Source organism: Oryza sativa, chromosome 8, assembly GCF_034140825.1.
Source record: "Oryza sativa Japonica Group chromosome 8, ASM3414082v1".
In the NCBI taxonomy this organism is placed as follows: Eukaryota; Viridiplantae; Streptophyta; class Magnoliopsida; order Poales; family Poaceae; genus Oryza; species Oryza sativa.
The window spans coordinates 9,143,532-9,169,915 of NC_089042.1; the positions used below are offsets into that span (position 1 = coordinate 9,143,532).

The 26,384-nt window shown below is 39.6% G+C and overlaps 2 protein-coding genes across 2 annotated transcripts; one reads left to right on the plus strand and one right to left on the minus strand.

Annotated features, from left to right (window-relative positions):
• Positions 1 to 11,009: 11,009 nt before the first annotated feature.
• On the plus strand, positions 11,010 to 12,405 carry LOC4345073 (zinc finger protein CONSTANS-LIKE 3). The gene has a single exon (XM_015793232.3). It carries the CDS (start codon positions 11,131 to 11,133, stop codon positions 12,040 to 12,042), a length of 912 nt encoding a protein of 303 aa, XP_015648718.1. The 5' UTR covers positions 11,010 to 11,130; the 3' UTR covers positions 12,043 to 12,405.
• A 1,350-nt stretch (positions 12,406 to 13,755) lies between these two features.
• Positions 13,756 to 18,271, minus strand: LOC4345074 (probable receptor-like serine/threonine-protein kinase At5g57670). Its single transcript, XM_015793452.3, has 11 exons — positions 17,631 to 18,271; positions 17,374 to 17,465; positions 16,491 to 16,609; positions 16,155 to 16,276; positions 15,672 to 16,073; positions 15,226 to 15,480; positions 14,980 to 15,137; positions 14,784 to 14,863; positions 14,516 to 14,651; positions 14,270 to 14,419; positions 13,756 to 14,149 (listed from the first exon to the last, which is right to left on the minus strand). Exons 1-11 carry the CDS (start codon positions 17,800 to 17,802, stop codon positions 14,030 to 14,032), a joined length of 1,806 nt encoding a protein of 601 aa, XP_015648938.1. The 5' UTR covers positions 17,803 to 18,271; the 3' UTR covers positions 13,756 to 14,029.
• Between the last annotated feature and the right edge of the window lie 8,113 nt (positions 18,272 to 26,384).

The window sequence follows — 26,384 nt, forward strand, 5'->3', positions numbered from 1 at the left end:
TTACGGCGACATCCTGTTCCATAGAAATGTCACGGTTGCTACAATATCCCCTTAAACATCAGACACGTGTTGTGCCGACAATTCATCGCGTTTGCGGCGAACAGTTCCGATTCCGTTAGATATAGGCAAGGCCAAGTGTCCATATAATACTTGAGTCAGTAATCACATTTGCCCAAAGAAGGAGATTTGTTTTTTCAATTGCACGAAGGAGATTAAGGTTGTTAAAATATATCGATTCTGTTATATAATTTTACGATTCTAATTAAGGTGTTTGATTCTATGATTTTACCATGTAGGTAGAATTTATGATTTTTACGTACACGATTTTATGATTGTGATCTTACTTATACCTTTCGATTTAGGATCACGATTTTAACAACTTTAAAAGATATTAAAGTCGTTAAGTAAATCAGGCTGAATTCCTATGAAAAATGTTTCTGCGTTTATGTAATTATAGGTACCAGGACAGCCATAACTCCACTACATCAGAAGTGTTTCTGTATAATCTGCACAAGTTTCTTCACAAGTATTCCACTTATTTCACTACATTTCACCATCGATCATCTTTTGTGTTTTAAGATACTTGTAGTTGCAACTTGCAACTACACTAGTCAATTTTTTTTGGAAGGATTAGCATGCAGGGAATTGGATTGATTGGTTATCAACTGACTGTCAACTTTTGCAAACGCACTAGTCATGAGTTAATAACCAATTGAATTGGATGGAACACTGGCTTGACAAGAATCACTAGTTGCGGAAAAAATATCTGTAGGAAAAAAAATCTATCTGTGTATAGGATCGGGGTGAATAGGATTTTCTAAGTACAAGGCCAAATTAGAACTCAATAACAGAAGATTATATCTACCCTAAGTTCCTATGTTTGACAACCATTGTGACCCAAAATTTGCAACTGAGTTGAAGTTTTACTCAATTCTAATTCAATCTATGAAAGTAAAATGCGAGAGGTAAAGAGATTGAGATAGGAAAAGCAAACAAGATGCTGAGACTTTTTCCCAAGATATCGAAAATTGGGCAATCTCCACTAGTACTCTAATTTGGAGCACTATAAGTGAGAGTTTTACTTCCTCTCATGGCCATGAAATCTGTGAGCGCCCTTTAGCGGTAGTTCTTCTCTACTCCAGAAGATAACCCAAAACCTTCACAAAATTGCATCTCACAATTTTCTCGAGAGATCACCATGAACATTTCCGAGACCGGCTAAGACATGCCGAGATGTCAAGAATAACAAGAAGCCTTCACTCAAGCAACTTAGCACTAGACTACTTGGCAGATGCATACTAAGACATGTTTGATTTGGATTATTAATTAGATTGTTGCTATTGATTATCTACTTGATTATAGAGATAAATTAATATTTTCATAAATAAGTTTAATAAATAGCTTAAGACAACAGTTTTTGCAGTGCAGTAGAAGAATGCTTTTTCAAGAAGAAAATACATTTTTCATAGCATGAAGTAACTAATCCGATAAATAATCTGCAAGTGATGTTCACAAGTATAGGGGAGTGGATTCAGGATCGATCCTATATGAAGGGGGTACTCATCCTCTTCATCCTTTTTTCAGTCCCCCATCTTCCTCATCTTTTCCGTTTCTCCTCACCTTCTTCATGGGGATCCAACACGATAGGGAGAACTCGAGTCCCAGCGCCCATGTTGGATCCGCCCATAAGTACTCCACGTATTTTGTTATCTTACATTTCACTGTCGATCGCCTTTTGTGTTTTAAGATGCTTATAATTGCAACTGCACTAGTCGGGCATTAGTCAATTTTCTTGGGAAGGATTAGCATGCCAGGAATTGAACTGATTGGTTATCAACTGGCTGTCAACTTTTCCCAAATGCACACTAGTCATGAGCTAATTAATAATCAATTGAATTGGATGGAACACCAGCTTGACAAGAATCACTAGCTCAAGAAAAAATATCTATTGGTGTGATGGCCCACAAGAGAGCAGCTTCTACCAAGTGCTACTAGAAGACAATGGAAAGTGTCTCAGAATGTGATTGTGCATCAAGCCGAAAGATAGCAGTCGTCCTGTTTGTTTGGAGGCTACGTGGCTGGAAGGTTCTGGAACCATGAGAAGAAAAAAAAAAGAGGATAAGATGATAAGTCCAAATGAACAGAAAACCTGGGCGACTCCTAATTGAAGAAACCTTCTAGTGCTTGGATGAGCAGCCGACCGTGCCGGAAAAGGTAACCCGTTGATGATGAGTTGAGCTTGATTTGCACGCACTTATCTGCAAGGGGAAAAAAATTATTTCAGAACCTTAAGTTTTAAGGAAAGCTTGAAAACCATCCAACTTTTAAAACAGGTTTTAGCTTTGACTGAATACATCATTTGCTTTACATTTTCTCTGTTTACGTTGTTAGACCTTTTTAAGTTAAGTGACAGTTTCATCCCAAAGTAATTAATCTCTCCCTCAACGAAAATTTAAGAAAATATTGTAGAGAATGTATGTATAAGTAAGGTTTATATATGCGTGGATAGTCTCTCAGTTCATTATCATCTTTACCGAGACACTCCACATTTAGGAACTACTTGATAAAACGGCTATTTATTATAAAAATAAAAAATAACAAGAATTGTTCAAGTTGGTACCCACTCGGTTACCATAATATCGATGATCGAAATATAGACTGTTATAAGAAATTGTTTATATCAACGGTCTCCTGTATAATTTCAAACAGACCTAAAGAGAGTCCTAAGTAATATCATATTGCTGACTGGCAAGATTTATCGCTGTCGAAGTATCAATCACCTACTTTCCTGTGTGTGATCTCTTTACTAATGACCACCGCCCCCTCCCCCCCCCCCCCCCACTTGACACTGTCACCCATTCCACTTGCTGCTGCCACACATGCCTAAATTACACGCTAGCTAAAGCTAGTGAGATCTTTTTGTTCGTCTTTTTTGTGAGCCGCACAGTGAAATTTAGGACTAGATCGATCGATGATGATGTGACTGATCGAGCAGCTAATTTCAAGGTCAACGCACACGGTTCCGGAAGAAAATCTTGTTGGGCAACCAAAAAACGTGTGTGATATTTTAGCCTTGGCATAGGCACAACGCCTTACAATTATGGAAAAGAAAAAAATCTCATTGAAAAGAAAATCACTATATGTAAACTCTAATCGTGAGAATCTCACGTGCGCATGTGCATATGGAGAGGATTTGATTGTCACTCTACAAGTCTATTGGCCCCATCGGATCGCTTATTCGTGAAAAATAAGAGATCTATAATACCATAAAATACCTAACTTGAGTTATTGTTGAAATTAATAAATGTGTTAAGAATTAACTTTATAAAAAATCACAGAAACCCACCTTTATTATTACCTTACTTATTCTAAAAGAGATACATTCTCAAAAGAGAAGAGAGAGTGATCTCTTTTAGCTAATTTAGACATGTGTGGTAGAGAGAACTAGAGAAAAACATGCACTCGCCTCGCACCTCGCTTGACTCCCCTAGAATGGTGCACGTGCGTGACATATGTGTGAACGGTCTACGTGCGACGTATCCCGTTCTTCAGGATTGTCGACATGTGAACGACCTACACACAACTTATCCAGTTCGTCAGGACTGTCGACGGTGGCGGACCCTCTCTTGTGGCATGGTATGGCAGCTGCCGTAGCTATGCCACAGCCAAACTAAGTAACACATCTGAACATTTAGCCATTTAGATGATTAATTGACTATTTGGTTTGGTTGAAACTCTATTTGTTTGATTACTTGGATGTAAGGGCTATAGTATAATTGCCTTGTGTCTCTAAAAATGAATGAATTGTCTAATAACAAAATATTAACCCGTATAAGTGCAACCTCTAGTAAAATACCCACTAGATTACTGCATTCTTTTTCTTAAGCATAACTGTTGATTGGACGGACCGTCCAATGCTCTAACCAAAAGGCACAACAGGAAGCAACAACGAAAAAAAAATTAAAACAAGAGTAAGAACACATCTGTAAAATGGGGAACACATTGTGAAAATTATTTCACTCGTCAAACTTACATAAAAAAATTCAGGATTATAGCCTTTGTTAATTGTGTGTAGTGCTATATTTTCTAGCTAATGAGTGTAAATATAGTGTGATTTATGTATAAACAAATTTTAGTTTATTTGTTGAAATTACAATGATGTTCGATATGGCACGTTAGTCCGCCATAGCTAAATTTTAACGCTGGGTCCGCCACTGACTGCCAATACACGTAGCCAAGATGTTTCGCATATTTGATATGTCCATATGTTTAATGTCTTTACATAATATAAATTACATCAAATAGATTGTGCTTATATTTCCAACGGTTATAATAATCACTACAAGCCACCCTCTTAAAACTCATTTTTATTATTGGTTTCCACTGCATTTAAAGGGTAAAGTCGATGATTTGAATCCGTACGAAGATGACGGCAATGGGTAGCCTTGAGCCGTCGAATCAAACAATGTGAATCCATTAACAGTTGCAAACCGCTTAGTTAGCTCTGGATTATGCTACGATCTAAACTAATTTAAATTCTATTATACTAGTACATCAGAAAACCACATAGATCGACAATATGCGTAAGATGCTTCGTGAGACATTTTCTCGTTTATAGCACCATGATTATTAAAATGCATCTCTGGACCAATCCAGCACTTACACCTTAACTAACACGGATGGATTTATATATTGGTTTGCAAAGAACACCGGTCATTTTCAGTCAACCAAATACACAGAGCAAAAATAAATAAATAAATCCACTCGTGGACGGTTTGTTCTGTTAACCAAACAACAACAACAGCAGATACAAACACGACCAGATGCAGCGTACGCAGAGAAAACAGAAAACCAAAAATAATACTCCTCCGGTTTTTTATATGCTTAGTAAATAAAAAGAATTGTATGTACACGCAAGCAACCGCCGCCCACGTCAGCATCAAGCAGTCCGACGTGGCACTAGCTAGGCCCCTAGGCCGGAGCCAACTATAGCTACCGGCGAGGCAGCGACGCCCGCAGCTTATTGATTAATTAGCTTTAGTCCCCCGTATTCCCACTAGCCCACTAAGAGCAGGTACAATAACAGACTATTAGCCAACTATAAACATATTTTAATGAGATAAAAAATGAAAGAGAAGAGCAGCGGGCTACAGATCTATAGCCAGCTGCAGCGTGGACTCCAAAACGCAATGTGTGTATGACATGTGGGACCATATATTAATAGTATAGTAATTAACTATTGTATGAATTGGCTATTAGTTTGGCTATAGGTGAATTAGAGCTAGTAGTGGGCTATACTATTAAACTTGCTCTAAGAGCAAGTTTAGTACTTCTTACGTTTTATAATATAAGATTTTCTAGCATTACCCACATTTATATATATATATATATTAATGAATATGAATATGAATATAGATATAATATATATCTATCTAAATTTATTAACATCTATATGAATATGGGTAATGCTTGAAAGTCTTACATTGTGAAATGGAGGGAGTAGTATAGAGTTCACTGTGAGCTATTCCTTCCGTTTCATATTATAAGTTGTTCAATATTTTTTTAAGTTAAACTTTGTTAAGTTTGATTAAGTTTATAGAAAAAATTAACAACATCTAAAATATAAAATTAGTTTCATTAAACCTAACAATATTGAATATAGTTGATAATATATTTGTTTCGTGTTGAAAATAATAGTATATTTTTCTATAAATTTGGTTAACTTAAAGAAGTTTTACTAGGAAAAAAAATCAAACAACTTATAATATAAAATAGAGGAAGTATTAGTCTATTTTAAAGCTAACATATATAATAATAGATGTTGCTAAATTTTTCACTAAATTGGCTAGTTTTTCCATGAGTCAATCCACACCATTCATTTTTTTATTACCTCTCTCCTCCACGTAAGTTTGTAGTTAGTTTATAACTTACTATTATCCTTGCTCTAACCAAGTATTCACTTCTTCTCAAAATAAATTACTCTAGTATTATGACACATCCTAATATTATGAATCTGAATAGACTCTTATTCAAATTCGTATTACTAAGATATATCATATGTAGTACTAGATTAACTTAGTGAAGGATAGAGAGAGTATAATGCTATTCCCTTTGTTTCATATTATAAGTCATTTGACTTTTTTTCTAGTCAAATTATGTTAAGTTTGATCAAATTCATAGAAAAATTTAGCAACACCTAAATATTAAATTCGTTTCATTAAATCTAACATTGAATATATTTGATAATATGTTTGTTTTGTGTTGAAAATATTATTATATTTTTTCTATAAACTTGGTAAAACTTAAAAAAGTTTGACTAAGAAAAAAATTTCAAATAACTTATATTATGAAACATAGGGGGTAGAAGGCTATAAGCCATCTACAAGCAAAGAAAAAAGATAGTACTCCCTTAGTTTCTAAATATTTTACACCGTTGACTTTTTAGCACATGTTTGACCGTTCGTTTTATTAAAAAACTTTTGTGAAATATATAAAACCATATGTATACATATAAGTATATTTAACAATGAATTAAATGATAGAAAAAGAATTAATAATTTTTTAATAAGACGAATGGTCAAATATATTTAAAAAATTTAACGGCGTCAAATATTTAGAAACGGAGGAAGTAAAAGATAAGAAAAATGGTATACATATATATAGTCACCTGTAGACCTATAGCACGAGCTTTAAAATAATGTATGTGTATCAGTTGCATATGGTATTGTATATATTTATATAAAACTATTGTAAATTTAGATTATTAGATTAACTACAAATAATACTTCTATCAATTTTTACCGCTATCAGTTGCTGTACTATGAATGATCTCTGGCCGAATGTTCCAGAAGGACACGTGTCGCGCGCTCGCGAAGCGGGAAAGGAGGCGGGCGGGGCGGGCGTGCGTGCGTGCGCTCGAGCCGGCTTTTGTTTCCGCGCTCGACGAAAATGTCAACGCGTGCGACCCCGTTGACTTTCGAGTGGCCGCCTTTTCGCAGCACGATGGAGGAGAGAGGAGATAACGATGGCCGCAAAAAATATACGCAATGATGGAGTGCAGTGTGGAGCAACATCAGATCAGAGATCAGTGCGATCTAGCTAAGCCATGATTAAGCTACAGGCTTAGCTAAAGTAGAGCAGTAATTTTTTTTTTGCTCTCTTTCGTTTTATTTTTTGGCAAGAAGAAAAAGTTTCATACTACCTTTTGTAGTAGTCGTCGTCCACTAGCTAGCTAGCTGGACCAAACCAAGAACAATTGCTCTCGGTTTGTTTTGGTGTAAAAAAAAAGTTTATCCGGATGGTAATGCAGCTGATTTGTTTGTATGTATGATAATGGCAAAAGTTAAGTGGTACCTTTAGTTACCTCCAGTGTTAACGTACGTGGTTAATGGGGAATTAATTTATACTACAATAGGGAGAGTAAAAAATTAACATGTGCTCGCTCGTGGAAGTATATCCTTAATTATTTTATTTTCACTGAAAGATACTTAGTAGTATCTATGTTTTCTTAGTAGTCATTGTAAGCGATCGACATAGTTTGTAATGTACAGGTTTGGTATTCTCTAACGTTATGCTTATAAGGAAAATTACCAAATATTACAATGTTAATCCGTTTTGACATCAATGCCTTTATCATGCATGGCAAATCTTGTGATCTTGTCTCCAGTTCTGTATAGAATCTATGAACGACTTGCACTATATAGTGGCAATATTATAGAATTTTGACTGTACATATTTAGGCTATAATATATATTACTCGCTGCAGTTATATTTTGTGACAAAATGAGTAATTTGGATTTTATGGAATTGTTTATCATGCCCATAAAGTATTTTTGGCACGTTAAAAAGAGATTCTTTCATGTATCGTGGACAATAACAAGTGGTCTTATGCCATATTGTTTTGTTATATCTTTTTCAATCAGACACAGCGGGTTGGTCGGGTGCCATTCTGAGCCCTACGCTGGCATCTCCATTGTAGATAGCCATCAACATATGAAAATATTGATTGGCCACTAGAAAACACTATTAGTTGCTTAGACTCGATGGCGCCGTTGGCTCCACCACTATTTTCGATTTCACTTTAAGAGAGAATCCGTTGCAAGAGATTGGCGATTAAATTATAATAATTAGGCTCCATTCAAGCTGTCCTTATTTGTATATATTCCTACAAAACTAAATTATTTCTTACAAATCTCATTTATGCATTCCAAATGGAGCCTTGAGCCTCATTTAGAACATGTGGATTCATCTAAATGCTGGAATTGAACTATTATTTATACTGAAACCCTGCAAAAATTCGGTAGGTCCAAAGGAGTCAGTAAGCTTGAGTATATCTCAAAATAAAGATCCGTGCCTCTTATACAACACTCAAAAGCAATCTTCCAATTTCCAGTAGGAATTGAACTAATCCTAGTTACAACACATTAAGAATTTACTCCTATAAATAAATTATTAACCCATGTATAAGGCCACGTCACCAAAAAAAAAACTCAACACCAATAGTGATAACCGGTACAGTTTCTGTTTATTCTTGTCTATCATACTCTAGCTATTTAGGCCCTGTTCACTTTAATGTCTTTTTCAACCTTACCAAATTTTAGTAAAGTTGTCAAAAAAGTGGCTATATTTAGTTTGCTGCCAAGTTTTGGTAACTATGGGCTTATTTGGTTTGATACCAATTTACTACCCTACCAAAATTTTGGCAACTTCAATAGTAGCAAGTGGATGTTTGGTTTGCTACCAAATTTTACCCACCATAGTTCAAATTGAATACTACCAAATTTGGTAGTGCCAAAATTTGCCAATGTTTTGGTACTATCAAGATTTTGGTAGGGCAAAAATTGGCTCCAAACCAAACAAGCCCTATATAAAAAATCTTGCCAAATTTTTGGTAAGTTGCCAAAATTTTAGCAATACCAAATTTTAGTAATTTTTTTTTTCATCAAAGTGAACATGCCCTTAATCAAATATAGTTGATTTTTATCCATATATACAATTTTCCGCGCGGGTGTCATCTACTTCATGTACAAATTAATTATGCCAAATTCATACGTTCTAGAGGGTTCATGAGCTTCAATACGTCTTTAATTTGCAGTAGTACTTATCTAAATTATTCTTAGAAGAAAATCCATTTTCCCCTAACCACAAAACCAATTTCTTTTTCCCTTGGGAAGGAAAAGAGTTATTACTACACCATCACCACCACCACTTGTACGGCAGGATTAAACAGTGCAGATAGAAACCAGATTTCAAGTTTTTCTAGCTTGTACGGCAGGATTAAACAGTGCAGATAGAAAGAGATAGCCAAATTTTTTTGAGAATTATGACGCAGACACTCACAACGCACGCGCACTCACCCCTGTGAACACATGTACGCACGCAGACACTCACAATGCACGTGCACTCACCCCTGTGAACACATGCACGCAAACCCTACCCCTATAAGAGCATCTTTGAAAACTGGGCCGACAAATCCTGGAGAGATTGATGAAGTCACTACAGGCGCTTCGCTGTCGACGGGTACGTCGCCTACCACTAAAAGCACAACGCCGTTAAATCCTGGAAAATTCGCTCCCAAGGGGAGTCGAACCCAGGACCTCAGGTGCTACTGAGGCTCTTGTAATCACCAGGCTATAGGCCCTTTCGCAAAGAGATAGCCAAATTAAACAAAATTGAAAATCAAACCGAGTTTTCCCCACCGTCAACAGCTGATTGATCAAGACGACCAAGCCAAGCCAAGCATGCTGCAACCAATCGGAGCGCAGTATTATATATGCGCGTTGAAATTCCGGTGGGCCCCACCACAATATAACATCCTGGATGATTGCACACGCCACGTCATCTGCCAGGGATCATTTCCTGCGCTCTCTGGTGTGGTGTGGGCCCTACGTCGGCACAGACCAAAGTGTGACAGCTCTCTCTACCCTCATCTCTCCACCTTTGATCACTTAAGCTTAATCACCCGGTTTTGATTAGTGGAAAAATCGTAGGTCCACTAGGAATTGCACACAGTTAACGGGGTGATTGTGACGTAGGACAGCGGTGGATGCGCTGTTCTCGGCGTAGCCAAGTGATTTTCACATAGATGTAGCGATGACTGAGTGATAGGTAAGAGGTTGATGTGCGGGCTATTCTCTACGTAGCCTGGTTGAAAATTACTTAATGATGTTCTATTTTGATTTTCTTCATATAAACTTATATTATGGATAATTGTAAAAGTAAACTATAGAGCTGAAAATAATAGTAAGTTACTAATTGGTAGATTTGTAGTTATGGGTCCATCAGGCAAACTCCTTATACAAACAGTCCTGAATGCCAAGTCTGGTTAACACATTATTTTCCTTTGTAATTGGTTGCTGCATAAATCCCTTTTTTTTAAAAAAAATCACATGTTGTTCTATGCTTCCTTCCAACCTACTTAGCAACCAAGATACAAGATACTCCTACAATGGTTATTTCTAGAAAAAAAATGGTGAACAATCCTCTTGAGTTCATATTAATTTTCATCGATCTTAGTAAGTATCCTATTTACCTCACCTATGATTTTGTTAGTTTTTATACATGCCAATTATATTTAAAGTATCTTAATCGAACCATAAAGACAACATATATTTACACATTTTGCAAGATTAGTTACAATATTTACATGAATTTTATTTGAAACTAAAAAGTCAAAAGCGTCCCGATTAGAGAAAAATCGATGTGATATGGTACAGGACCGAAATAATCTTAATCGTCCTGTTACAGAATCTACTTGTATCGCGTAATATCGAGACAACGAGACATATGCACAGTTTGGTTAGGCCGAGAAACAAGGGTACCTACCATAGTACACCTACCATTTTCTCCTGAAATCACACTTGGCCTCCTCTCTCTCATGCCAAGTTTCTCTTGGCCATTAGCGCTCCACGTGTCCTCTTAGGCACTTCACCAACTCCACCTTCCCCTTAACCTCTCTTGGCGTCTCTTCTTCCCCCTATTTATACAGCTCAGCACCCTCACTCCCACTCACAAACACACACAATTTAGCTTAGCTTAAGCCACTTGATCTCAAGCTCAAGCTTAAAATTAGCTTAAGATTAAGCCATTAATTAGCCAAGCTAACTAAGCAAGCAAGATCTTGTTGAGGAGATGATGGCAAGCGACGGCAGCGCGAGCCCGGCCAGCTGCGGCGGCGCGGCGTGCGGGGTGTGCGGCGGCGCGGCGACGGTGTACTGCGCGGCGGACGCGGCGGCGCTCTGCGTGCCGTGCGACGCCGCGGTGCACGCGGCCAACCCGCTGGCGTCGCGCCACGACCGCGTGCCGCTCGCGGTCGCCATGGCGGCGGCGAGCTCCGGGGTGTACGACCACCTGTTCGCGCCCGACGACGACGCCGCCTCGTCATGGGCTGCCGCCGCGGCGGCGGGGGCGGCGGTGCAGGGGCAGGGGCAGGGGAGCCCCAACGACAGCTCGTCGAGCTTCACCAACGACAGCGCCGGCGGCGGCGGCGGCGGCGGCGCCGAGAGGAGCCTCTTTGACCTGCTCTCCGACGTCGACATCATGTCCTGCGGCGGCGGCGGCCTCGCGTCGTCGTTCGACGGCGCCGCCGCGCCGCCGCTGTGGCTGCACCCAGGCCAGCTCGCCGCGTTGACGCCGTGGTCACCGGCCGACTCCGTCGTCGTCCCGACCTCGGCGGCCGGCGCGGTCGCCGCGGCGGCGGCGGCGAGGGAGGAGAGGGTGAGGCGCTACCGGGAGAAGCGCAAGAACCGCAAGTTCCAGAAGACCATCCGCTACGCCTCACGCAAGGCCTACGCCGAGGCGCGGCCGAGGATCAAGGGCCGCTTCGTCAAGCGCGCCACCACCGCCGCCGCCTCCTCGTCATCGGACGACGACAGCACGGCCGCCGCCGGAGTCAGCGGCGCCGGCGGCGCCGGCGCCGCCGCCACGAAGGAGGCCAAGTTCTGGCTCTCCTTCTCCGACGACGGCCGCGCCGACGGCGTAGGGTTCTACATGGACAGCACCACCGCTGCCACCGCGGCCTACGGCGTCGTGCCAACCTTCTAGAAAGTTCCAGAAACCCCTCTCCCAATGGGCGCCAACGCGGCAACGGCAATGGCGTTTGCCCGTCTTAAGACAAACATTAAGAAAAGGGCAACATGTCATAATCTCGCCGTCATGCTAATGGTGGCGCATGGTGTTCATGTCGTCGTCTTCTTCGCCGTCGCTTTCTGATTCCGTGGTGGAAACCCGCATCACTATTTTTAACTGCTGATGCGGGTTTTCGGTGGGTGGAATTCCAAATTCCATCGGTTAAAATTAGGGGGATTATTATTAATGCATTGTGACTTTTGTAAGATAACTCATGTAGTTAATTTCTATGGTTCAGTGCTGAAATAATAAAAAAAATCCAATGTGATTTTTCTCTTATGAGTTGTACTAGCACAAACAATTGTGTGTCATCACATAACTCGCAATCCAAATTCGACGGTGATGATCCGTAGTCGTTTTTAACTGATGATGTAGGTTTTCATTGGGTAAAATTCCATTTCCATGAATGAATTAGAGGTCAATTTAGTTTCTGCGGTCATTTTATACTGTTTGCTAATGAAATGATGAATTATTGATGCTATCTTACAAGTCGTAGTTGCAGAATTATGTTATGCGTCATAGTTATTGTGGTTTTATAAATTCCCATTATCTAAAAAAAAAAAGTGTCATAGTTGCAGTCAACATTCATGGCAGAATTCGGCGATCCCGTTCTACTTTCCAATGGTAGATCCTCATCTCCTTCATCGAATTATAGCGGATTAATGTATTGCAAAGGTAGCTTGTATATAGTTGTTCACCTGTAGTTTTCATGGTGCAATTATCATTGCTAAGATAACAAATCCTATGTCATTTCTTATTAATAATAGCATGATGACTGCAGCTTTCTTTTAATCAATGGGTTTTGAGCATTGAGGGTGGTGCCTGATCATGGTGGTTTGTTTAGGTTTTTGGGTGGTGATGGCATGACGCATGCAGGAGTTATCTGTTTTGGGCCGGTGGAATGTTTTCCTTATCAGGAATCCTTGTTGGGAATATTCAGTTATTCGGTTCTCTGGTGGAATGCTCCACTTCGTTCCAATTGCAATAAAATATAAAAGAATAATTTTCTCTCTCTTTTTAGTTATCTGATTGTTTTGAAGTGCCAGAATTCATATAAATTTGACCCTTGTTTATTTATGGTTTGATGCCACATAGTAGAGGACGTAGAACCATGGTTATAACATTTATAGGATTTTTCCTGATTTATTTATATTTCCAATTCAAAAATGTTTTTTGGAGGATTTATAGATAAGTCGGTATTGCTGAAGTGAAATATGTATATCTCTGATGTGGAGCAGCACTCTTTTCGGATGCAACTTCAAACCTGTGTATTTGCAGTTCTTGCACAACTTTGCCTGCATAAATCCCATTCTCCAATTTACAGAATGTTCATTCTGTTTTTAGCTATGCCCAGAGACAACCCTGGGCATAATGTGACACATTTACCATTTATTCCATAATTTGTACACATTCATGTTGTTTCTGACCTGGTTATAATGGTCTCACATTACATCCTTTACGATGAAACTATTTCAGTCCTACGTGTGTATGGTTCTGAAGATTGTCACCATTTATTTATTTTTTGCTGTACGATTTTACTACATACAAAATTATTCATTCCTCCTAAAATGTGCATGAATATTTTGGCGAAAAGTGGATCTACTTGTCAGCGCCTGTTTGGAGACATACTTACAAATGAGCTGTTTATTAGTGCACATGATATATGCTTGGCTCAACAGCACCAAATTTTCTCATGAATAATTTACAGGAAAATGTGATCTTTTTATGTTCATCCATAAAAAGATAAATTCGAACCATATCTTCAAAATCTTCTCCCTAAATTGCATGATTACATACCAAGCACCTAACATTCCAAAACCAAGAGAAGAAACATAAAAGGTAGCACTTGACATCACCATGAAGAACAGCCATGCCAAAGACCAAATAATATCAGAGCCTGTCTTCATGGAGACAAAGATTCAGAAAACATAGTGCAATCATCCATGTCGTCGACCTCGTCTTCCGGAATGTTCCACTTCTCCGGCTCCTTCAGGCACTCATCAGTTGACAGGAAATGCAGCACCTGAAATTTGACAATGCACAGTAGGGGGAACATTTTGTCATATGCTCATAGGTAACATTTTTGTTTCAGAAGTTGTAATAGTTTGATCTGCTCAACCACTGGATTGATGAACTGTTCTACCTCAGCCATGGAGGGCCGCCACATCGCCGGTCGCATAATGCAGCGTGACGCGACTGCGACCATCCTCTTCAGCTGATCCTTGTCATAATCGCCGCCGAGATTCGGGTCTGCAAGTTCAGTCACTTGTCCAGCTTCAAGAAGTGGCTTTGCCTGGAGCAGTAGAAGAAAATGAGTTCTATATATGCTTTGTTAGGTGCTAGTAATTGTTACACTACTTGCATTGTTGCAGTGGTACTCAGTACTCACCCACTGAAGAAGGCTCAGCTTGGAGCAGTCAATAGGCCTCCTTCCAGTGACAATCTCTAGCAGCAAAACTCCGAATGCGAAAATGTCGGTCTTCTCATCGACAATGCCATGCATGAAGTACTCTGGTGCTAAATACCTGCTCAAATCATTGAATTCATTTAAGGGAAAGATTCAGTTGACATAATGCAATTTTATCTTCATAGTACTTAATTGACACATGTTTTTGTATTTTTTATAGTACGTCTTCAGACATTAGCACTGTGCTCACCCAAATGTGCCCTCTATAGGTATGACAGAGTGATGAGTCCACTGCTTGGGAAGCCACTTTGCCAGTCCGAAGTCTGATATCTGTTACAGATGCCACAGTTCTTATTAAATCTTAACATGTTTGATCCAATTTGATTCCATTGTTGTGCAAAGCGCATGGCCAAAACCATTTTTTCAGCATGAAAATGGGGGGCTACCTGAGGCTCAAAATCATCACCAAGTAGCACATTGGAGGCTTTGATGTCGCGATGGATGATCCGGTGCCTACAGAACATGTGCAGATACTGCAAGCCCCTCGCGACACCTACCGCAATCTTGTACCTCAAAGGCCACTCAAGGATTTTGGCACTCTTCCCTGCAAAAGTTCATCTCCTACTGTTACATGTTTACCAACAAAAATTTCAACGCATACTTGAAAATTACTACTGTATCAAATTCAATACCGTGCAGTGCCGATGCAAGTGTCCCGTTTTCGCAGAACTCGAATACTAAATAGAGTCCATTCTCAACACAGCAGCCAAGAAGGTATGCTGTGTTTGGGTGGCAGACATGTCCCTGGATTCCCAATTCTGTCAGGAACTCTTTTTCCTTCTGTTCAGTTGGCTTACCTTGTGCCAATCTCTTCACAGCTACACATTGTCCATCAGATAGGATACCCTTGTATACTTCTGCATAGCCTCCTCTCCCAGCCATGTTATCTATGAAAAACCATCAAATGAATTGCAAATCTTAGTACTAAACTTGCTTCTGCATTTGTATTTTTCTCAAATTCAGACTAACTTTTATAAAACCAAACACAACCTTTTTTTTAACAGAATTCATGTCTGAAATAGAAATTTTCGAGGTGACTAAAATTAAAAATGCATAGTTAAGTGATGGAAATATTTACCTGGATGGAAGTCATTGGTAGCAACTGAAATCTCCTGGTAGCTGAAACACCTCCAGGCAGGCTTCTGATCTTCAGTATAATTCGAAGAATTATCACCTCCTTTCACGTTTTCATCGTCGATGGACCGCAGGAATGGAAGCCAGAGCTTCATGTCAGATAGCCTCCTCCAGATGCCATTTTGACCACGCCGGCTCACCTCATTGCTAGATGTTGTGCTGTAGCATTCTTCAGTGACATGTTGCTCCCCTGCCTCTGGACCATCAAGAACTGCCCTTGGTGAGCTCTTGTCCTCTGTGGCTTCACCCGTTGATTGTGCCGGTTTTCGCGCTGAGTTTGATCTGAGTAGCTTCTGAAGTGGTGGAAATCTCCTGCTCCATGTTGAGCTTGAGAAGATACTACTGTCTGTAATTTCAGGTTCAGAATTAGTACATTGTAAATGAAACTTGCTAGTGATGAAAGTTAGAAAAAAATGATCATTTTTACCATCAAATGATCGAGACTTGAATCGAGCGGCGCTCTGTGGTAGACCATCCCTTCCAACTGCAATCACTGAACAGTTTCTTGGAGCATTCATGTAGCAGTAGTTTGCAACCTCAAAATGATTCCTGTTATGATGACAATTGTAGCATTTAGTGCTTTAGGCCTAATTAACAGTGGGGATAAATATTTTGTACAGTACTTCTATCAAGATAAAGAATATCCATAATTACGTTTGAGATGAATACTAACTAGATAATACATGATTACGTTAATGAGAGTATCAACTAAAAGAAAATCCAAGTTCATTTTCTGAACAAAGAAGCAGCTTCCTGAGATTACCTACGATATGCATTTCCTGATCTCCCAACAATGAGGAAGTTTGCATCAGTCAATGTAGCTTCCTGGGTAAGTGCTCTCCAAATGCTTGGGCTGCAAACCACCTTGGCCTCCAAATTTACCTGACAGCATAAATAAAAGGTAAACCAAAATGATAGGGATTCAGATAATTAGTACGACCAAAAATTCAGTATTCAGTATAACTGTAACCCTTAGTTTCAGCTTCACTCAAAAGTAATCCTACAAGTTCAAATGATAGTACATCTTCCCAAAATTCCAACTGATAAGACTTGACAACTACATGAAGAAAAATCAGAGACAGAGAAAATTGAAACTAGATTGTTTTTCAAAAAACAAAATCAGAGAGAGAGAGAAGAGATAGACTCAGAGCACAGTGCTAATCATGACCTGTACTAGACTGTAGTCACAACTTCACCTAACACTAACAGCTGACAAGAGACATGACAAACCTGACAGAGAGGGGCACCAAACTAACACTAATGATCACAGACTTTGCTTTCAAGTTCCCACTGCAATGTGTTCGCCAAAAAGAAAAGGAATCCAAGATCAACATAAAAGAAGAAGAAAAGATTTTCTTTTTGAAATGCCAACAGAAAGAAAAGTATTCAAGATTAATATAAACCGAGAAAAGAAAGAACAGAACACTAGTACCATCTTTGCATAGCCAATGCACCAAAAAATAATTCACCAGAAACTGACCGCCTATGCATGAACAAATAAAAAAGAGAACACAATCCTGTTAGAATATAAAGTGAATTGTCTGTCTTTCCTTATCAGTGTAGGCTTTTGGGTTGAACTGGTCAGTGCATACAACTCAATAAATCCAAACCAAACTGCATTCGCTTTGATTTCAATCAAATCTCACCTGTTTAGCCTCACAAGTCTCCACAAACTCCCCGAGCATGTAGATCACAAACGCGTTCGCCTTCTGCAGCCTGTTCTTCCTCCCCCTCCCTCCTGCCACAACCCACAACATCAATCACCACAACCATAAACAACAAACCAATCAAGCAATTAACAATCAAACAATCAATCAATGCAAACAAAAAGAAAGGAGAAGAACAACTCAAATCACAAACACACAGTCAAACACAGGAAAGAAAGATTAATTCAAGTGCGTACCAAGAACATGGACGGCGACAACCGAATCGTTGGGCCTCGCGACGACGCGGATCGCCCACGAGAGCAGCTCGGAGCATCCCCGGGAGTTGTTGGGCACGCCGACCAGTATCCTCGACCCCAGCAGCATCAGCCGGCGTCCATCGTCCACACTGCACTCCTCAATGGTGTCCATCTTCTTCTTCTACCTCTAGCTCAGCTCAGCTGATCAACTAGCTCCTCCTCTTCAGCTACCACTGCTACTAGCTAGCTAGCTAGCTACTTAGCTAGTGGCCTAGTGCCAGCACTGTTCTTTCTTTCGCTCCGACTCCGGCGATGTCGACGGCCACGACAAGGACAGGGATTGTATTTGTAGGGGAGGCATGGCCGGATGAATATTTTGCACACTCATGGTGATAGCCTTGATAGATATGGGACTGATGAAGTTGCTGTGCAGTGGAGAGAAAAGGTGGTTAGTTAGTTGGAGGTAGTGATGGCCATTAGCTGATCGAGCTTGTGAGCTCTATGCCATGTGGGCGACCACCATGGAAGGAGAGGAGCAGTAGCAGCAGAATGGTAATGGCCATGGCATGCATTACCAAAAAGAAGAAGAAAAAAAAGAGAGGAAAAATTGGGGTTGCTTGGGACTGAAGATGCGTGAAGGTACAGAGATAGGTAGAGTTTGCATGGGAGTTGTAGAGTAGTGCCAACCTAGGAAATGTGGCTGCTTCTGATTGGATCTTGCAGAGTATTGTTACCCTTCAGGTGTACTTGACTGTTGCCCGGTTTGATCTTGCAGAGTTTTTTTTTAAAGAACTTTTGAGGGATCTACATGTTAACAAATTCAATGAAATTTAACCATAAAAATGTTAGTGTTGTGGCAAAAGATTGATGATATATGGATTTTCACTTTTTTTTCCCAACTTCTAAATCTGGAATTTACAAAGAAATTTGGCCTAGATGCTGAATTTTGCTGCCCTTTGGTCTTTAGTTTTCAATACATGTTTGTGTTTCCAGTGCTGCACCTACCTACATGACAATGGGAAAAAACAGGTAGAATTGATGCTTTAGCCAAATCATGGACCATTAGAAGTAGTGCAACCTGTGATGTAGTACACACAAAATTAGAGTTGCTTTTAATTCATGGTCCTTAATTTTATCTCGAGTGATTAGTACAGAAACATGTACATTCTATTATGTCAATTTTGAGTTGGTAGTTTGGTAGTAAAGCATATGATGCTGTCCACTGAAAAGAATCTTGACTGGTTTGATGCAATCAACATGTTCTAGAAAAGCAACCGTTTTTCGGTTATGAACCGTTAAATCTAGTTGTTAGACGAGTTACATCAACAGCTTTTAATCAACCTTAATAGTGAATCAGGTCATGCATTACCAATGTAGGAATTGGATGATTTCCATGGTAATAAAATTGTTTCCTACTGAATTCATCTGGAGTTTCCTGTTGAATTCCTCAATCATTCGTAAGAATCAATTGAATAAGATTTTCACTGACTATAAATCACCATAGCATATTTGTCAGTGTCCACTTCCCTCCATTGGGGTTTATTGGTCTCTCCAATTTTCAGCTCAACATTAAGAATCAATTCCCATTTGTAGCTCGGTGAACTAATAATAATTACTCCAATAAGACATTTATCTTCTATCATCGATGATCTTTTCCAAGGACCAAAACCAACTCATTTCTTGCAAGTACACACATGCTGTCACTAAAACCAAGGCATGCTATCCAATATCCATTTACAACAAAACATACAAGTTCAATTATTAGGTTTCAGATTCACACTAATCTTGTAACCAGGATGACAATTAGTTAGTGACTGAAGGAACTGCCATTGGTTGAGACAGTAATGCTGGTTGGTAGAGACCAAGAGAAGGTAGCATACATAGCAGAGGCTTGTTTAGGGTGGAAGCAAAGAAAGAAAGGCAGTGTAGGGATCCCCTGTGTGTTGCTAGTCTCTCTTGGCAGTGAAGTCAGGGGAAACATGAGTGCAGGGTACAGGTCTAGCTTAGCCTACCATCATGGCCAAGATCCACAAACACACAAACACATATGCATCCATGTAGCTAGTGCATCTGGTTTGATCTAATCACACTCTGCTGTTGCAGTGGGACACTTGGCTCCCACATAGTAGGATCAGCAGATCAGGTGATTATTGGGGGTGATTGTGTGTGATTCATCATCCATCTCTTTTTAGAGAGGTTTCTTAGCTTCTCTCTCACTTAGAAGGAGATGATCATTAGCTGCACTTGCACAACGATCTTGTGGGGGGCCTATATATGTTCCACACACTTACTGTTGGGGTGTTTGTTGGGAGTGTGTGACGCCTTGATTAGGGAAGGGATCACGTACTCATATGCAATGTGGATAAGATCAGTATAATGTATTCTTCCCGGTCATAAATATTTTAACCTTCTCAATAAGGTTCACAATAAGTACTTTTGTTTAAGCATACTTATATTTTTCTGTACTTGCACAAAATTTTAAAATAACATGAAAGATCAAATATCATATTAAAAAGTTAACAACATCACATATTTAAATGGTCAAATATAGTGTTTGAGAGGAGGCCAATTGTTTCTTCAATAGTTTTTAGATAATGGAAGCTTTATTAATCTTAGTAAATTTCATCAAGTGATACAATTATTCTGAGAGCACCTCTGGCTTCTACACCCAAAGAGTGCACACAGCCAACAAGAAAGAAACAAAAGATAAACTCATCATCCAAAATAGCATGAACAAAAAGAACTTCAGGAGCTCTCTAACCGTAGCCTAGAGCGCCACCCATGTGCCGGGGTAGAAAACTCCATGGTCACTAGCTCCAATTGTTGACAAGCCGCAATGATAGTACCCCGCAAATTGATCTTCTGGAGGATAGCCTATGAGCAGAGCCAATGTGTAGTCAAAAAGATAACCTGCAAAGGAGAAGATATGCTTTTCCTTTCAAAAACCACATTATTTCTGTAAAGCCAAATTGATCAAATAGTGGTAGTTGCCTCTAATAAGACCAAAGTTCTCAAAATGCGTGGTTGTCTTCTTATCCAATGCCCAAACATATGAGTTGTACTATTAGGTAAACTAATATTCGAAGCAATCTGGATTAAAGACTAAACCGCGCTGGCAAAACGACAATCAAAGAACAAATGATTAATAGTTTCATCTTTGAGGTAGAAAGAACAAGACTTGTTTCCTCTCCAATTCCTTTTAATCAGATTATCTTTTGTTAAGACTACTCCACGGCGTAAGTACCATAAGAAGATATTAATCTTTAGGGGGAGCTTTGATCTTCTAGATTCTTTTGTTTATATTGGGAACATCGGTCTGCACCAACGCAAGATAAAGAGATTTAACTGAGAATCTGCCATCAGTGGTTAGATTCCATTTAAACTCATCTTGGTCGTGAGATAATATAATATAGCGATGCGTGAGACAAGGTGATTCCACGCCACTAACTTAGAGCTAGTAAGGTCCCTGCGCCAAGAAAAGCTTAGAGGACTGGTCTGTAAAATTTCTGAAATAGTTACATGTTTATGCCTAACAGCATTATAGAGAGAAGGATATTATTCTCTTAAACAGGCATTCCCCAACCATTTATCTTCCCAAAACCGTACTCGAGAGCCATCTTTGATGTTGAAAGAGCCAATAATTTATCTTCACAACTATCGATGTTTCTTCAATAGTGGCGGTGCGCTATTGGGTTAGGCGGGAAAAAAAAAGAATTGTGGTTCTTAAAAGTATCAAAGGGTAATGTAAAATTTGGTGATACTTACGACAATAGAAGGTGTACGTCAAATGTTATCTAATGAAAGTAAAACCCAACATACAACTAGAGTGTGCCACATCATCGAATGAATATTAGCCATCAGATTAAAAGCAAGAATCAATTTTGACCATAGGATGAAACTCAAAGTAGTAGTAACAAACATAGGGTGTGACCCTTCTCTGGCAATAGAAGAGCTACTTGCTTGAGATGGTAAAAAGGTATTATTATTTACAAATAGAGATATAACCGCTTACTTAATCAAAACATAATGTATATAAGGAGACAAAGTGATTACAGGTGGACGCATGGAGCTTGATGTAGAGAGGATATGTGATTCTATTTTCGCACTTAGTAATATAGTAAATTGTATAATGTACAAATCATTCATTTGCCTATATTTATATTACAAATACATCTTTAAATTCAGATAATTAATTACAAAGTAAAAACTGTGTAAACATGGTACTCTAAACTCTACAATTAAACATGAGTATTCCTAATCTTAAGAATACTCAAAGTTGTGTATCTATACAAGTGTATATACATGTAATTAATTTAATTTATATCAACTAATTAAGTTTCGAACAAATTCAGATGTTTTATACGTTTTGAATAACTAATCATTTAATTTCATATTATCATTAATATATTTTCTTACACACCATTTATAACATGATTGATGACTATAGTCGCACGAATGAGCTACTTAATACACTAGCTAGCTTACAATGAAAATAGGGTATCTATATATTTCCCCATACGTTGAAAGAGAAGGTAATTAAAGACGCTGATCGGTAGGACGCGGCTGCGGCAGCCACAAGCGAGCAGTCCCAAAATCACTCCATGGAGAGTAATGTAATCCAATAGAAGAGTAGGTTGTGAACTTAAACCAGGTGTTAAACAGACAGCTCATTTTGCAATGTCGTCTCAGTGTCGCATATGTATGTGACGACGTGTAGGTACAGTTAGTCCCATGTACCATCGGATTTGTCCCACTCGTGTAGCTAGGTCGGTCCCCTTTAATTTCCTCCTTGAATTCTCTCTCACACACACATATTCCCTTTAATTTTCTTTTTATCTTCTCTATAACTTTCTTCTTCTGCATTTGCCATGTAGCAGTCATTTTCTCTCAATGTATAGTCAAACATATATACATAGTTTTCATTAATAACCTGTAGAGAGCTACTTGTGGTCAATGTATACCTAAAAAAAATGACTTGATTATTAATTTATTATTCATGCATCACAGCTTACAACGACCATCACTTTGGCAGGATTCGATCTGAATTCTGTGGTTCTGGTGATTCAAGAGAAGAACTAGTACTGGGCCTACAGGGCCCAATGTTAATCAGCCACAAACAGCTCAATTGTCAGCAACCGAACCTGTGCTAGTTACTGCAAACTTAATCAGATCTGAAAAGAAAAGGAAATACAAATTACTAACAAAATTTGATCAAAATCCGATATTTAGATGAACATCTCCAAGCTTCAGAATTGATATGAGTTAGAGCCATCTTATTTAATTTGATGAGACAGAGTTAGCTTCGTGACAAAGCAAAAGGTGTCCATTTGCCAAAAGGAAAAAAAAAGAAAAACAACTTTCTAACAAAATTTGATCAAAATCCAACATTTATATGAACATCCCCAACATCTATAGTACGAGGGCTTCCTCTTCAATTTGATGAGACAAAGTTGTCTACGTGACAAAGCAAAAGGGTGTCCTTTTGCCAACCAAATAAGCAACTTTATCACCGGAAGCAACCGACTCCAGCTTTCCCGCCCGGTTTTTCCTTTGGACATGAAGCTAGGACATCTTTTCCATGAAATCCAGTCTAAAGTTCACATAAAAGGGGGAAAAAGGTAATTAAGCAAACATATAAGTGTATATATATGAGAGTTGCATGATTTATTTTGCCTGTAACTTTTGAATACGTTTAATTTTTTATATAGAAGTCATGTAAAACCGTCCTTTTAAAAAACCTAGACGCGACTCATATTTCGATAGTGAGGAAAATAATTTTCAAGGTACGTGAAGGTTTTATAGATAGAATTAGAGGTTGCATAATTAGAATGCTCAATTAGCACTGCGCATAACATATCCTAGAATAGTAGAATATGCATGGTTTGTGTGGGAGTGTCATGCTGTCGTGTTTTTTTTATGCTGGTTGTTCGAAGATTAATTATATTTGCTCGACGAGAATCTACAACATTCCTATCATATTTTCATCTCCAACTAAATTATTCTTCATCTGAATTCTCACCAATATATTATTTACAATCCTAGTAGAGATGAAAATAGGAAAAAAAAAGAGTACGATTTGGAAAAAAGGAGACAAAAAAATTATCAGAAAAGGCCCCCACAAATTCTCCTTTTTACAGTTGGAAGTTCAGAGCTGAGCTAGCTGTACGGCTTGCCTCGCCGCCACCGGCTGCGGAGGTGGCCGGCTGGCCGCGCCTCCCTCCGCCGCGTCGCATCCGTTCTCCGGCGAGGCCACCTCGGCAACGGCGGAGGAGGAGGTGTCAGTGGACGGCGGTCGACGGACGATCGGCGCGGCCAAGAACGTGGGCATCCTCTCCCCTGCCATGACGACGGCGACGAGGTCCCCGTACACCACCGGAAACGCGGCCACCGCGGTCGCCGGCGACTTCGAGCCGCCATCGCCGTCGCCTCCATCTCCGGCGGCGGCGGCGGCGGCGGCGGAGGAAGAGTGGCCGGTGCCGAGGTAGCTGTTGAGCTTCCAGTAGGAGCAGGCGAGGATGAGGAGCGCGAGCGTGATGAGCCCCAGCATGGCGGCCAGCCCGCCGAACAGGTACGGCACCGGCGAGTGCCACGGCGAGACAGCCATCGCCGGCGACGGCGGCGGCGCCGCAACCATCGTCCTCATGGCTACGTGTCCCTGACAATTCTTGGCTTGAGAGTTGAGAGAGAGAGAGAGAGTAGGGGAAATGGCAATGGAGGGAGAGTGGTGAGAGGCATGCATTTATAGAGGGTTAATTAGCAGTAGGGAAACGATATACGTGTACTATTTTTTTTATAAACTTTTTACAAATACGGATTTGTCACATTATGGTTGAATCTTCTATAATGAGATTTTTGTTATAAGTTTGTAAGGAAGTTTTAAGTATGTGTAGCATTACTATTAGTTGTAATAAGAGCCATGATTTTTGTATTGTAGAGAGAAATTCTTTAGAGCGGATCGACCAGTTATTTTTCATTTTCTCTTTAAATAGAAATAGAGGATTTAGTACTGTCCTCTGTTTTGTGGTAATGTGTAATTGTGTAGTATTTTCTTTGCTTATAAATGTAATTTTTAATCCTACTTTACGTCTTATTTTCCAAAATTTAAGTTAATTAGTTTTACAACCTCTCATAAAAAAATAGAACCTTCAATCTTTCATCATTTTGCTTTGGTTTGTTCTTACCAAATAAATGGTGTCACTCTTACAAATAAATAAATAAATAAATAAGTCACTTTTTAATGTATTAGGGCGATAAAATTATTTGAGTCGTTTCCTTAATTGTACTGTTTTACATAACATGACTTGTATTTGAAGTTAGAGGAAGGATATATACATGATATTTTAATTTGCGTGGTGCACACATTTACTTATTTTGTGAAGGAAAATGGTTGAGATGTTTGGCTTCAAGATTTGCAATATTCATCAGTATGTGTCTAGTTCCTAGTTTTATTATTAGGTGGATATAAGGTTTTTTTTTATTTGGGAGTTGGGGGGGGTGGGGGGGGGGGGTTTGAGTGTGTTTCTATAAATGCAGTGTGCATATTTTGTCCATAATATGCATCTTTAAGTAGAAAACCATAAAAAAATTAAAAAGAGAGCAAAATGTAGCAGATACATTTCATTAATGCAAGAGAACTTGTGTTACAATGAAAATAATCAGAGGCTTTGTGTATGTACTTGTGGGAATACCAGATGGCAAAAATATCTTTGGTTTTTAGTCAACTCGACGGTGATGTGGCTTGCAGCACAGGCAGATCGAAGAGGTTGATGGTTAGCTGCAAACAACAACGATATGTAATTAAATGTCCAACTCGATCTCCCGTGATTGCAATCACGAACACAGCTCCTTTCAATTTCAGAAGACGTCAAAACCCGGCCCCCCAAAAAATCCAGTTGAAACAACTACATGTAATCACGGAAGGAGTTTGTTTTAAGAAAAAAATGAATGAGAGTCAAATAGTCCGTGATCTGCCCTGCCTTTGACTCTCACGGCGCGTTTGATTGGAGAGAATTGTTAAGAAGGAATGAGAGTTTGAGGAATGATGATGACGCGTTTTGTTTGGTTGGTAAACATAGGAGTTTTAGAAATGATTGGGAAGGGGAATTTAAAAAAAAATTGTCATTCCTTCAATCCCAGGGAAACCCCCCTAATGATAGAAGCCTACTCAACCCATCAGAGACAATGGAATCATACAAGGCCGTTGATTGATGCCTCAACTTCTTGCACGTACATTAGCTGATCAGAAATCAGATGCCTCGCCCTCGACTCCGCTTTGGCTTAGTGTAGTCTGCATGCGACGGCCACACGCGCAGCATATTCCTTCAATGCCAATCACCTCTCACCGTCGCCCATCACGAAGTCTCTGACTAGGAGTCCAACCATGTTGTCACCGGTGGGTGAGTTCTACCTAACCCTTATTTCACATTCATCTCTTTTCACATCAAAGATTTTTTTTTCCTATTTGAAATTAGGCAGTGTCGATGTTTTACTTGGGCCAGGCTTAGGCCTAGGAAAAAGCATACTAGTCAGGCTTGGTCGTGCTCGAGCTTGACCCCTACCAGACTTACCCTTCAAGTTCAAAATCATTAGCTTTACCCAATTAAAGTAGGGGCAGACTTATATTGGGCACGTTTGGCAGGCCGACAATTGCGGCTGCGCACAGTGAGTGCGGCACTATTCGTGCCGGGTGCAGCCTGGGCAGCCGCACAGGCCCATTTTCATCTTGATGACAAAGTGTGCGGACCATATGGCGAC

Bases quoted from the DNA above. Each gene is read 5' to 3' on its own strand.
- LOC4345073 (XM_015793232.3), top strand. From the start codon at position 11,131: ATGATGGCAAGCGACGGCAGCGCGAGCCCGGCCAGCTGCGGCGGCGCG.
- LOC4345074 (XM_015793452.3), bottom strand. From the start codon at position 17,802: ATGGACACCATTGAGGAGTGCAGTGTGGACGATGGACGCCGGCTGATG. The intron at 17,466-17,630 runs GTACGCACTTGA...GGGTTGTGGCAG, and splicing joins TGTCGCCGTCCATGTTCTTG to GAGGGAGGGGGAGGAAGAAC. The intron at 14,652-14,783 runs GTGAGCACAGTG...TGATTTGAGCAG, and splicing joins CCTATAGAGGGCACATTTGG to GTATTTAGCACCAGAGTACT.